We start from the raw sequence: 14,174 nt of genomic DNA, 5'->3' as shown, positions 1-14,174 counted from the left end.
AGACAGCCAAAGCCATGGCAAGAAAAATTACTAAGTAACTAAAATGACAAACCCGGTGAGTCTCAAAGTCTAGATCAAAGTTGTGTGGTTGACAGAAAACAAATTACAGGAAAATGCTAGTCCTGAGAAGGATCATGGAGATCAACTAGTCTTGGGGCTTTCCATCTTCCTGGGGGCAGAACATTTGTTCAAGGGAACTTTTATAAGAAATGCAAATAAAAATAAAAGCAACACTGTTTCCTCTAACTCCTGCGCCCCACCCCTGACACCACTCCCAACAAGCTCAGCGTGGATCCAGTCTTCTATAGATCTACTCCAGCCCTGCTGGTAGGAGGGTTCGGTGACTTGCCCATGACTGACAAGCTTATCCATGGCTCTCATTTCAATGCTTTTCTAACCAGACTCCACTCTCTGAGAAGTGCACACAAATCAATTACTCTCTATCAAAATAACTCAGAGGAATGTTGAGAAAAATGGAACTCTTGCATATTGGGTCATGAATGACTGTTTAACTTGGACCTAGAGAATCAGAACTAATTGGCACTTATTTGACAGTTATATACTTATAGAAATTCTACCCTGTTTTATAGCCTGTCTTAGAAAAGAGGGACTTCAGGAAAATGGAATCTTTTTCAAAGTGCCAGAAATTTAACTAGTTGCAGGAATCCCTACTAACAATAAAATGGCACAGACAAGAAAATGCAAAAAAGTGGTGGGAAATTTGGGAAAAACTTTCACCCTATGTATGCTGCACCCCAATATGTCTATGATAAATTCCAGAAGGCAATATAGATATCTACCTTGGATACCTTTTTATCAGAAAGAGGTTCCCATTGAATATATCTAGCCAGACATTACAGATATTAGCTACTTTAATACTTACAACATGATGAGATTAAACAAGTGAAACTGAGGCACAAAAAGTTACTCACGGTCACACAGCTGGTAAGCAGAAGTGCCAGGATTTGAATTGACGCACTCTGGCCCAAAGACATCAATTTGAATCACAATGATAAATAAAGACACCCAGTAAAGGGTAAATACTCCTTTGGTTAATAGTAGGCTTATTGCAGTCTTTTTTGACAGATGTGAAGATTCAGGATGAAAGTATAAATAACTCTTTTGGAAAGTCTTCCTTCCCATGCATTTTAACTTCTCCAAAAGAGTCACACAGGCTTGCTTTTCTCATTTTATTTAACCAACACTTATATAATGCTTCCTATGTGCCAGCTACTGGTCTGCGTAATCTTAAATATTTCCTGAACCCCGTGAGGTAAGGCCTAGAATTATCATCCCCATTTTCCTGATAAGGAAGCTGGAGTAATTACTGACTAAGCCATTAAGTCACTTAATCACTTTGAACTTTCATTTTCCATTTGTAAAACTGGGATACTATTTCCTCATTCAGACACTGATTTTTAATTCTGGACTAAATTGTTGATGTCTAATATATTAGGCATTTGTAGGAAATGCTTATAAATGGTGAAACTGTATCACTTATGTTGCCAGTGGAGATAAGAAACAGAGGCAGATACAAGAGAATATATCTAAAAACAAAATTTCAGTAAATGACATACATTATAATAACTGATATATAAGTAACACATCTATAATATCTCATAATGCATATATAAAACATCACAATAACATCTAAAATCTATACAATATCTAAATATATACAATAAATAATATAAAAGAACTTAAGTATTTTTCACTTCCTTGATCCATTCGAATACTAAAATGTCATCATGTGAAAATACTAATACAAAGATACAATCACAATACTAACAGCAAAAGGCTCAGCTTTGATCACATTCAAGAGCTTTTAGAAAATATAATTAGAGAAAGTTGATCCTACACATAAATTTTCCCAGGATGGCTTCTACTCATAGGATTTTTAAATTCACAGCAAAATCAATATTTAGAATCTACAACTGTTAGCTTTTATTAGTTGTTCTCATACTGTAGGTGACCTTGAAAGAAAATCTTGGAAGGGGCACTGTCATTTCGAGGTGGGCAACATTTAAACTCTCATATCTGTAGACATTATTTTCCTGTCTAATGGGCACTGATGACGTAAACTGTCCCTACACATAAACATATTTCAACAATTGGCAAACCAGTCCATAGCTCAGTTGTTAAATTTTGTGATCATATTAGCCATGAGCAAACTTGCTAGCAAAGAGTTTTAGTAAGTTTTTACAAGGAAGTGTGATGAGCAAATTTAATATTCAAAGTTTCTTTCAAAGAAACTAATTCCTTCACGCTTTTAAAATGTAAAATATGAAAAGACAAAATGTTGTTCATCTTTAGATCCATACATATTTGTGGATGCAAAAATGGCACACGACACTGCTATAGTTCCTCGGCACCTCTTACCTACATTGGGATAACAGGCCCCAGCGGCTTTCCATAACCCCAGTCTCTTACCGCTGCTATCTACACAGGGTCCTATTGCCAGAAGGATTTTCCTACAACACTGCTTTCATAATACTTTTGCCCTTGAGTAAAAACCACCAGCGATTGCTTCTAACCTGTCCTAACATGCCCAAGTTCTTTAGGTGGTTGTTGAAGGTTTTGGTCAAATCTCTCATTTCAAAATACCCAATCTGATTTTTGAACACTCTCCCACATGCCTTTTCTTTCCTCTTGGTTTATCCAAATCAAAGCCCTCCTTCAAGCCATGACGGCTGTCCTACCTTTTCTACTAAGTTTTATACCCAAACCAGAGTATAAAACTCTTTCAACTAAGAGTTCCTACTGAGTTCATGGCCAGTACATCTGAGTTGGGCACTCTCTTGGTCTCTAATTGCCCCATGTTTCTAATTGTTTCATAACTATTTATGTTTTCACTGTCCAGAAGGACGGTAGCTAGGTCTTATCAATCATTTGAGCCTTTTCAAACATTGAGACCATGGTAAGCATTCAAAATATATACACTGAGGAATGGCATTCTAGTCGTGTGGGAGCTCAAAACAAGAACTGAAGAGGCTCTTTGTTTCTCACAGGAATTAGTAGACAAAAGATAGCTCCTGATTCTTCCAACTTTATTAGATTTCTATTGCAACTTTATAGTGTATCAGACTCTGGCTTCTGGAATCCAGCCAGAGATCCCCAAGCCTTGAGAAACAGAAACAACAAATTTAATCTCCAAATCTTCTTTCTCTGAGACCATGCTGGCTTGGAAAAAATGGGCTTAATATAGACTTAATGCTAGAATCAACATCATTAACTAGACCTATACTGTCTAACACAGTAGCTGCTGGGTGAATGTGGCTACTTAACTGTAAAGTAATTAAAATAAAATAAAATGAAAAATTGGTCCTTCAGTCCCACTAGCCACCTTTAATAGTAAGTGACTACTGCTGTTGGACAGCACAGATTATAGAAGAGCTCCATCATCACACCACATTCCACTGGGAAGTGCTGAACTTTACCCACCGTCTCACCAACATGGGCATTTGCTGGAGTCGCTTTTTGCTTGCAGCATTAAAGGCTAGGACCAGTGCTGTGAGGAGGCACAGTAGATGTGCAGCTCCAGAATGTAGCTTGAGGGGTATTGGGAAGGCTTGCCACCCTGTGAAAATCCCAAATAGGCTCACCTTCAAGAACTGGAACAGCAAATCAGAGCTTCATTCCTTTATCTTAGGCCAAATAGGGGATTTGTTTCCCCTATACCCTGCAAAGTGTTGAAAGTTCCTAGGGAAACATCATGTTGAGGCAAAATTATCAAAGTCCGGTTTTTGACAGTAGGTTGGTGGGCAGAGAGCATAAGGAAATTTTATGAACAGAAGGAAGCTCCCGATAGGGAAAGAGGAAGGGACAGTGGGAATGGACATGAAAATGGCCTATCTTGTGGCTGTGACTGAGTCCAGTCCCAAATGTGCCATTTGAGGATGGCATGACTGCCATGGGCAGCAAATCTGGAAAAAATCTCTGATCCACAGTTACTGACATTGCATAACCATTTCTTTAAGAGTGACGTCTCTTAAAAGTGTATTGAGATGGATGTAGAAATGCTAAGGAGGGTAAATTTGTTACTAGAAAGGAGGTAAATTTTATAAAGGAAAAAGACTTGAACTATATAATCGAATATCTCATTATCCTTCCTATGGCCCCAATCTCACTCCTACCATGGGGAATAAGCCTAGAGAACAAAACTGGCATTTTCCATGTATACTGAACGCCCCCTTCTTCTCCTCTCTAGGGAACAGGGGTCCCTACAGAGGCATGACCTGAATGCCTTCTTTGGCTCATGAATTGGGTCTGAAGGCTTAGTCCCAAAGAGAAGTAGGCAGGTGATTTTTCAAGGTGACTACACTGAAATACATTTTTCAGCTTTACACATTTAGCACGTTAAAAAAATCCATTTTCTATTTATGGAGTCATACTTAATACTCATAAGCTAAATCTATACAAGTGGAATATAATCTAAAAACCTGAGTGATGGTGCTGCCAATGAGTTCTCCCCTCTTGGCTGCCCAGATGGCTGCCAGATTTTAAGAAAATTCTATACACCATTGTGTATTAGGCAGTAGGCTCTGGGTTTCATTCTCTAAAGAAACTACTTTGGAGTTTCTTTTGACTCTACTTTTATTCCACCCTTATGTTCATGATTAACAGAAAAGTTGTCCTGCAAAATCACTCAAGTTAGAGATATATCCCCCAATGATTTAGATAAGTGATAATATGAAATGTGTTTTTTAATATTGGCAAGTTAATCAATTTATTCATTGTGAAAATGACAGTACTGTTCGATGACTTATGAAAATGACAAGAGAGTTAGTTGGACTGTTAAGTGAGTGAACAATGAAAACCAAAAAGTGCTAATTAAAAGTCACTGTAAACCTGGGAGGAGGGTTTTATGACACGGTCTAAAGCTCTCTCCTTGGCCATCTACTACTGATTTTTTTTTCCACTATTGGGGTATAGACAGAGAAATTATTAAGTTTCAGATGACATAAAAATCAGAAGGAAAGATTTTATAATAAGCCAGTGTTTCTCAAGTATGGGATGCTTGTAAAAAATACAAATCACTGGACTCCCTGGGTAGAGCCTGAGAATTTGATTTTTTGCTAGTTTGCTGGTTGATACACATTCCTATTAAATTTGAAAAATTAATGGGAATTCATAGTGTTGTCATTATAAATTGTTAGACAACAGGTCCAGTAGACTGCAACACTTTAATGGAGATAAATTTTGATCACCAGAATTATACCTCCAAAATAAAACTGAAAATTTTTTTCTTACCTTCCTATGGTATACATTTGTGGAAATTGAGAGCCGAAAATAGGAAGGAAAATCAAGGTTAACAGCAGCTGCAGTTCAGAAGATGTGGGGATCTCCCTTTTGGGGAGGAATCCTCCACTGGATGAGAGGTGGCATCTTTCAAGATGACTTTTTCTCTGAAAGCTGGTAAGCCGGTTTGACTCTATGACAGCACATTCAGTGTCAAACAATATTTAGTACCTTGGGTCATAAATATGAGTGACCGCACAAGTAATTAATTGATTTTACCTTGACTTAAATATAAAATAGAACATTGCTTTAGAAATGTGTATGATTTATAAATAACTGTCTCCACAGCTAGAAACAGTTTCAGAATGCTATTATCACAATGCCAGGCCCTCGCATGAACTTGGTCCTTGTCCTTATGGTATCCCTCAGCCCCCACCACAAACAGGTAAGCAGATTCTTACCACAGAAATGGAATTAGAAAGCAGTGTTCCATCCTGGCCCAGCATATTGGAGACTGTGATTTCAGGGAGGTCCATGTTTTGTGGATGAAATGGTAGCAGGCCATTATGGTTCATGGGGTGACACAGAGAATGGTAACCAGACTCAACTTCATTCAGGTGCACCAGCGAGTGGTCTGGGAGGGAAGGAGGAGTAATTGGTGGAATGTTGAAGTCTTCACTTTCCAGGCTTGGACCAGGGTAGGACTGTGAAAAGACAAAAGTGACATTGTTGCAAATTATCATCTTCTTGCTCTTCATCATCATATCAAACACACTTGACCTTTTAGATATTATTACAAGCAGCATATGGATTTGGCAAAGACGTTTCAAACCTTCAGATTATCCTGCTGCCATTTCATCATTATGCATGAAAGAAAATTGCCTCAAAGGCAGATCCACTTCTCGTATAAAGACCACTTCCATTAGGTGGTTTTATTTTTCCAAAAAGCTGAACTCAAACAGATTTCAAAGTTCCCATTAAAATTTTCCAGAGTTTTAATCTAGCTGAATACCTTTTTCATGGGAATTGTACGGAAGGAAGGCAATTTATAAAATTAACGTTTGATCAAACATGTTTCACGGGGCTCCCTACTGCTCAGATCATGGGATGTAATAAAAATGAATTCCAGAAGTTCTGGGCAATTGCTTTTGGGTTTTGAAAGGCTACCTGCTCACAATTGACAAAAGAAAATGTCTTGGAAAAGAAGTGACTTAAGCATGCTGCATAAAAGTGTACTTCCACTGAAAGTTTGATATATGAAGAAAATGCCATTAAGAGCTATTTTTATCACAAAGATCTTATCATCAAAATCAAAGTGAAGATTACTTTTATGATTTCCAATAAGATTTACTTGATTTCCCCATAAGAGCTGACAAATAATATTGCAAATATTTAAATTCAGTTCTGTCCATTTTGAAAGACAAAATAGTACTAATATTATTATAATACTAATTCTGGAATAAAAGCCAGCAGTAAAATAAATAGCATTAACATATGTGTTTTTTTTTCTTTTACAAACTAGCATTAGATAAAATAGAAAGGGAGGGAGGGGAACAGGAAGGAAAGATTATGTGAGAACACGACTCTTTGAAATGGAATGTGGTAAATGTTGAAAAATACATGGAAGAAATAAAAAATCAAACATCGTTACCAATTAATATTAAATACACAGTGATATATAGCAGTCCTTCATAGAACAGGTGTCACAGTATGAAAGGAAATGTTTCAGTCCAGATAATTCTTGCAAGCTTATCTTTCAAATTAAGAGCGAGCCTTCATAGTGTTTGGGTGTATGGGTAACAAGGATTCCCTTGTCTAACAGCCCAGTGCCTGCTCAAGTGTGCAAGATTTGAAATGAGCAGGCAAGGGTGGGAGCCAAATAAAGTAGTGTAAGGTATTCATATGGTGTCCAGCCAATAAGCGTCATGCTCCTGTGTCCAAGTGCCTGGGGTTATTTTTTCCAGATGGCGTCTATTTGTCTAACAGAAAGAAAATCTTCAAGTTCCACTTTCTAAATGTTGTACAAGTTTTGATATATTTGTTTAGGTGCCATCAGAAGACAAGATTAAATGAAGAGCTACTTGGAACATCTGGAATTTAGACCTGGTCATAGAGCAGCACATGTAGGTTAGAGACAGGGGGTGTATGAAGGGAAAAATTTGACTGTTATATGCAGGTAATTTTTCTTAAATATCTAAAGTTCTGCTAAAAAAAATCACCAGCTCTAGTTCAATCACTTGTTACCAAATTCTCCTGTTAACAATATGTATCCCATGTGAAAAATATGTATGTGCTGTGTCAAAATTACAAGTTTGATGAAATTCTCACTCGTCTGATATATTTTAGACCCTTACAGATCTAAGCCATTGGTTCCTTGTACAAGTATGCATATAAGCATAAAAGATGCCTAATGGGGAGGTGGGAGAGATGTCTATTTCATATTAAAGCACTGTACCAAGGTCTTTGACTATGTTGCCTCCATTTAATCATTACAGTAATCCATTGTGTAGCTATTATTACCCCCAGTTTCCTGAAGACAAAATTGAGACTCAGAAATTAAATAACTTGTCCAAGTTCACTCAGCTTGGAAAGATCAACTCAATACACGAGGGATAAATATATCATAAAACATGGCATTTTTATTGCTATGCTATTTATAAAGTAGTTTAATTGCTACTATCTTATTAGGTTGAATGATACAAAATTGCCAACACCCAACTATTTCTGATAAACAAAATTTCATAATTTAAGTAATAGTATTAGCATTAATATCAGGCCTTTCCTTTCCCAAATTCCACCCCGTTGCCCACCCACTGAAATTATATGAACATAGATTTCATAATTTGTCTCTTTGTCAACATTGCAAATGCTGAATTGTTGACATCTATCTTGTAAGAAGTTAATTAGTGCCTGTTTGAAACTCTCCTGGAGGGGCGCGGTGGCTCACACCTGTAATCCTAGCATTTTGGGAGGCTGAAGTGGGCAGATCACTTGAGGTCAGGAGTTTGAGACCAGCCTGGTCAATACGGTGAAACCCCATCTCTATTAAAAATACAAAAATTAGCTGGGTGTGGTGGCGCATGCCTGTAGTCCCAGCTACTCGGGAGGCTGAGGCAGGAGAATTACTTGAACCCAGGAGGCGGGGGTTGCGGTGAGCTAAGAGCATGCCACGACACTCCAGCCTGGGGTGACAGAGCAAGACTCTGTCTCAAAAAAAAAAAAAAAAAGAAAAGAGAAAGAAATTCTCCTGAATAAGGCACAACTAATGCCAGCAATAATGGAGAAAGATGTTTTTAATTTTAGGAATGCCATTAAATCTCTGAAAATACTAAGGGATATTCCACCTATAGCAGACCACCACTTTACACTCTAGGGTTTCTTCAGTAGTTAATTCTTAATTTGTGGTGTTTAAAAGAAGGTTTAATTGGTATCACTTTACATTCAGTGATAACAATTGTATTGCAATTGAGTTAAGCTACATGGTTTATTTTCATGTAATTACACATTAATGTATTTAATTCAGACAATTATACACCAAAACCACAGATTCCACAACTTAACTGGTAATAGGTAGTTATGTGGATCAAGAATTTTAACTACTAAGGTTACTTAGTAGTTTCCGTTCTTTATATTAGAAGTCATGATATGCTTATTTGCCATGAGCCTATTACAGTGTAATTGATGCCATATAAAAGTATAGTGGTAATTGTATAAATGCCAAAATGTCCCAGAACTTAGAACAAGTTCAATGCCAGGCTAATTACTTATTATTTTTTAATGTGGAAATGAATTTGCTAATTCTTCATCATTGGTTTCTATGACATGAGAGCTTTATTTTGATTTTTAAAAACTTAATAAACATACATTTAACTTAACAATAGTTTTATAATTTAGACAATTTGCAGTTTTGGGGGATGTTATACAATAGAATATGATTCAATATTTTCCCTATTCCCTCCTCACCAAGTAACGAGTGAGTTCTTGCTTGCTCACACAGATCCAGTTGTTAAAAAGAGACTGGTGCCTCCTCCCATCTCTCTTGCTTCTTCTCTCACCATGTAACACACCTGCTCCCCCTTCACCTTCCACCACCAGTAGAAGTTTCCTGAAGCCTCACCAGAAGTTGAGCAGATGCTGGTGTGATGCTTGTAACAGCCTGCAGAACTGTGAGCCACCTAAACATCTTTTCTTTGTAAATCACCCAGTCTCAGGTATTCCTTTATTACAACGCAAAAGTGACCAACATAATTCCTCTCTGACTGCTGCTCTGATCCCCTGAAGTGACTGGTACCTCCTATCCCATAGTGACACAGAGATTTCAGAGGATTCGTAAAGGAGAGTTTGTGGCCCCCTGGCTCTCAGAAGCTATGGAGCCTAACCCCCATGGCAGGTAGGATATCAGGGCCCCTTGGGTGACTGCTGGGGCACGTGAAGGAAGTCACAGCAGCAGTTCTGATGCCCATGCCTGGCCAGAAGAGAAGCACTGATTAGACCACAAGAAGGTATATGAGTGATGAGATCAGGGGCTGAATTGTCAGAGAAGGCTTATGTGAAGGCCATCCCTGGGTGATACAGGGGACCTGGTACACATGTCCACTTATTCCAGCAGGGTCCTTTTCTGACTTGGGCTTATTTTCCTCCCTCAAGACTCAGTGAGGCCTGGAGTTTACAGATCATTCATTCTCCAACTCTCTTGGGAACAAAGATCACTTGGTCCTTTCCAAGATGATCCCCAGATGCCCAGGAGACAAGAGGACTACTTTTTTTTTTTTTCTAAAAAAAAAAAAAAATTAGAGGCCACCAAGGAGTGAATCACATGTCCTTGGAAGTCCTATGAGTCTGGGTTCCAGTCTAGAATGCGGAGGGAGGCCAGGTATAGATTTTCAAAGGTGGTATCATCTTCTTCATCACATTTTATAGTGACATGTACCCATCCCAGTTCAGGGATTGGAACCTGAACAGCAGCATGAACCATGCGAGCTCCCTCTTCCCCAACCAATGCTGAAAGTCAGCAATGACCATCTTACACAAATGGAGAAAAAGTATTTAGGGACTACAGGGTGAAAATCAGGCCAACGCTTTTAATTTTATCTTGACTCTTCACCATATTAACTCAAGGTAAATTGGAAACATATTAGCATACAAAGTGATTTGTTCTAAACCAGAGCCAGTCTAAATGATGCACATGATTCAAAGAACTCAAAATTATATTACTGTTACTTAACCAGCTTCTCCCTGATCTTAAGCTACTCCCTGGTTCAAGACACAAGAGAGTCGTGAGGTGTTGCTGGTGCTGAGCTATGCAACAGGACTCTTGTGTTCCAGCGCAAGAGGCACTGTGCATCACTCTGCGGATGGGAAGCAGGATCCCAGCGCCACTGAATGTGGGTTAGAGTGGAGTGAACTACCATGAGGCATGGTTAATTCTGGAAAATAGATGAACTTTTCAAGCCCACAAGGGAACTGTTGGGAGCATTAAAGTAGTAATTTCAAAATATTACCAACCTCAAGAGTATTTCTATGGTTCTGTAATAGAGAGTCAATTACTATTTCAAGTCATTTTCTTAAAACCTTAAAATTTGGTAATCGCACATTTAGCTTATAAAGTGCTACATCTTTCTCTGACGAGAAGGAGACAGATGTTGGACTAGGCGAGAATACGCATAACTTCTTCAGTGACTGTTAAGAATGGCCACTGCGCATGTTGCCAAGAATTGAGGCTTTGAAGCCCAATGGACAAGGTCTGCTTCCAAGTCCTTTAAACCATATATTAATTTGGGTTCTGCAGCAAGCTTAAAAACCATGGGGTTCTTATAAGCATTAAAAACAAAAACATATGTAAAAAGCCTAATAATATGTGTTTGCCAGATACAAAGTTCTGGATAAACAATGGCTTTATATAGCTACGGTTACTGTTAAATGGATTTATACATGCCATGGGTTGGGTCATGTCCAACAAAACAAACAACTGTAGACAGTACAGAAGATTTAGATCCATTCTCCACAATGTCATTATAAAGGAATTTCAGTATATTTGCCATTGATTAGGCCTCATAGTGGAGAAAAGTGTAAACCCATTCATACCTAATGTATTTATTTATTTGCTCCCCATAAATAGCTAGGTTAAGGCTTCACCTTTATTCTAACGGAATTAAATTGCACTTTTTAAGTTAAGGAATAAAAAGATGGTGGGGAACAGGGTGGCAAAGGAAGTGGAAGGTGCCAAGAATTACTGCATGTGCAGAGGCCCAACAACTTTGCTCCTTCGGGGAGCTCTGCTGGTGGGCCTGCAGCTCTGGCTGATCTGGTTCTCACAGTTCGACTCCTACCAACCCAACTAAAAGGTGAATGAATTTCTGAACCAGAATGTCACTGTCTAAATTTGTACAAAAGCTATACTTTCTAACATACTGGCTGTGTCCTTAGAAAAGCGATCTTCTCTGGGCGATTCTTGGCAAGGAGGTCAAATTGCTAATTAGAGGCTCACTTTTGAGACTATTAATGGAATCAAGAGACTGAGATTGGGAACGTAATAGTGGATCCTTCTGATTTGCTTTGGTTTGATCTGCTTGGATGCCTTTTCAGCCATTTCACTAAAGCCAAAGTCCTTCCCTGAAGTCCAACCTTCCCAGCCTCCCATTTCAGTAGAAAAGGAAACTTCTCACCTGATTCTGGAAGATCTCATTTCCCCTGCCTGTTTAATGACATACTCACATTCCTTTTTAATCATACTGCTTTACATGTTCCATGATCTGAGTATCCTGTTTACATTATTTTCTCTTCTGCAATCCACATTTCCTTTTGCTACAGCCAGTTGCTGTATTCTTATTCTATATGACAACATCTGGAAATGGAATGTTAATTATGCTGACTTTTCTTTTGACTACAGAGAATTCATGTTTTCATACGGCCCAGAGAGAGTGTTAATATATGCTAACCAGGAATAAATAATGGGAAATCTCTTTTAAACGTTGCCTTTTCTTCTCTTTTCAAAATCTAGTTTCTCTACCAGAGAGGCATTGTATTTGTGAGTCTCTGTCCACATATTGCAATCATTATACAGAGCACTTTATCTTTGGTGACAAGAAGTCCCATAACTCAGAAGAATTCAAAAGATATCATCTCGTATGTATCTTTAAATTATGTGATGGATTCATGCAATCATGCATACACTAAAAATATGGCTATGGTTATAACTTTGTCAAATATGTTTCTCATATAGAACTGTATTTGAAAGATAAATAAATAGTACTGCCATCAAACATATACATAATGCACTAATTTTTAATCTGTAACATAATTCCTGAAACTTAAGGATAGAAGAATGCCAATGTTTAAACATGTTTCATCTTCTATTATTAAACATTCCTGTTGCATGATTCAGAGAACTGAAGGGAAAGCAAATTAAACTGAGAAGTTTATTAGAAAAATAATAAGCTTCCTCTGTACATTTTTAGAAGTAAAGATATTACATGTAATGGTGATTTTTCCTGAAAGAGTTTAAATTGCGTCAATATAATCTCTGATTTCTTTTGGGAAGACCTTCAGGAGTAAGTATTTTTCAGATTCTTTTGTCTCTGCATGAACAAGGGTTGATAGCTTGGGACTATAATGTATTACTGTGGAAAGCTTCGGTCTGTTCCATAAATCATCTTAACGCTCAGCAAGAATTGTCCAACAGTGCCATTGATATGTGCTCAAGCCAATGATCCTGCAAACAATTTTTTTGTCTTTCTTCACGCTTTAGACAATAGCAATAAATCATCTTCATTTAAAAACACACAATGTACTAATTTTTCAAGCAACAGTTATCAAAATGAAATTTTTGGTAGAAAGTATGACATTTATTTGTGCTCATTAATTTTTTTAACTGGTGTTAAATAAAAAGCAATGAGTGCCTCATTTGTTACAGAAGCATTGTCATATACCTACTATGTGTAAGCATCCTGCAAAGAGTGATCTGAGATACAAAGAACCGAAAGACACAGTTTGTGAAAAACATCAAAAGATATAGCTCTCATTTTGTAAAGATTTAAAGAATCAGGCTTATTTGTTAAATTGCGTAAGAAACACTGGCAAATTATAGGTGATACTAGATCTTCTTTTAGTTGCATTTATAGGTATTTGTTGATGTACATGTTTCAAAAATCATATAAATTTATAGAAATTCAATGTGTTGTCAGTCATAAACCTGGTTATCTTAAAATGTTATATATAATAAAAAGAATTGAATATTTGTCAATTGTAAGCTTTCATCAGCTTTTTAACCATGCTATTCTAAGTTTTAGTCATGTAGCATTATTGTTTTTTATTCTTCTCTAAAAACATTTACAATCAGATTCATAAGAAAGACTCCAAGTTCTCTTCAATACAAATTTCAGATAATTTTAAGATCCCTAGGCTACATAAAATTTCTAGAACTCTCATAAAGAATTTGATGGAGTCATGAAATGACTCAGAGATCTAGCAGAACAAAAGTTGATTATATGAGATTGAATAACTGATCAAGATCAGGTTTTTATACTTTTATTTAAAATATTCTTGGTCCTTTACTCAAATGTTTTGTCTTCTAGATTTAAGAAAATTTTCTCTCTTCAGCTATATGTAATTTACAGCAATTTGGTAAAGTATAATTTTATAAACAAAGATAAAAATCTTTTATTACATTACTTAATTCCTCCAGAATTCAAAAACTGTGAGTGTTCTTATGGCGATATGGTTATTTGCATAAGTCCAATAAAAATCTCTCTATACTAGGAAAAAAAAGACACAGTTTGTTATAAAGATAGTGAATTAGAAGAGAGAAATGGGAACTTAAGCTCTCAATAAAGAACAGTATATTTGAAGTGTCAAACTAAGTGATATCAGAGTGTAAACAAAAAGAATTACTTGAAGCTGGGATGATCAAGGGATTGCTATAAGCAGATTTACACTGA

General features: G+C 37.1%; 1 protein-coding gene across 2 annotated transcripts in view; it reads right to left on the bottom strand.

The window, feature by feature from the left end:
- TOX (thymocyte selection associated high mobility group box) overlaps positions 1-14,174 on the bottom strand; it is a 309,501-nt gene that overhangs the window by 124,306 nt on the left and 171,021 nt on the right. For both annotated transcript variants that reach the window (XM_004047066.5, XM_055349684.2), the window contains exon 3: positions 5,700-5,942. In XM_004047066.5, coding sequence (XP_004047114.3) covers positions 5,700-5,942 — 243 coding nt within the window. The remainder of the gene's footprint in view (positions 1-5,699; positions 5,943-14,174) is intronic.

The sequence above is a fragment of the Gorilla gorilla genome, chromosome 7 (assembly GCF_029281585.2).
Source record: "Gorilla gorilla gorilla isolate KB3781 chromosome 7, NHGRI_mGorGor1-v2.1_pri, whole genome shotgun sequence".
Classification (NCBI taxonomy): Eukaryota; Metazoa; Chordata; class Mammalia; order Primates; family Hominidae; genus Gorilla; species Gorilla gorilla.
This window is presented reverse-complemented; position numbering and strand designations above follow the sequence as displayed.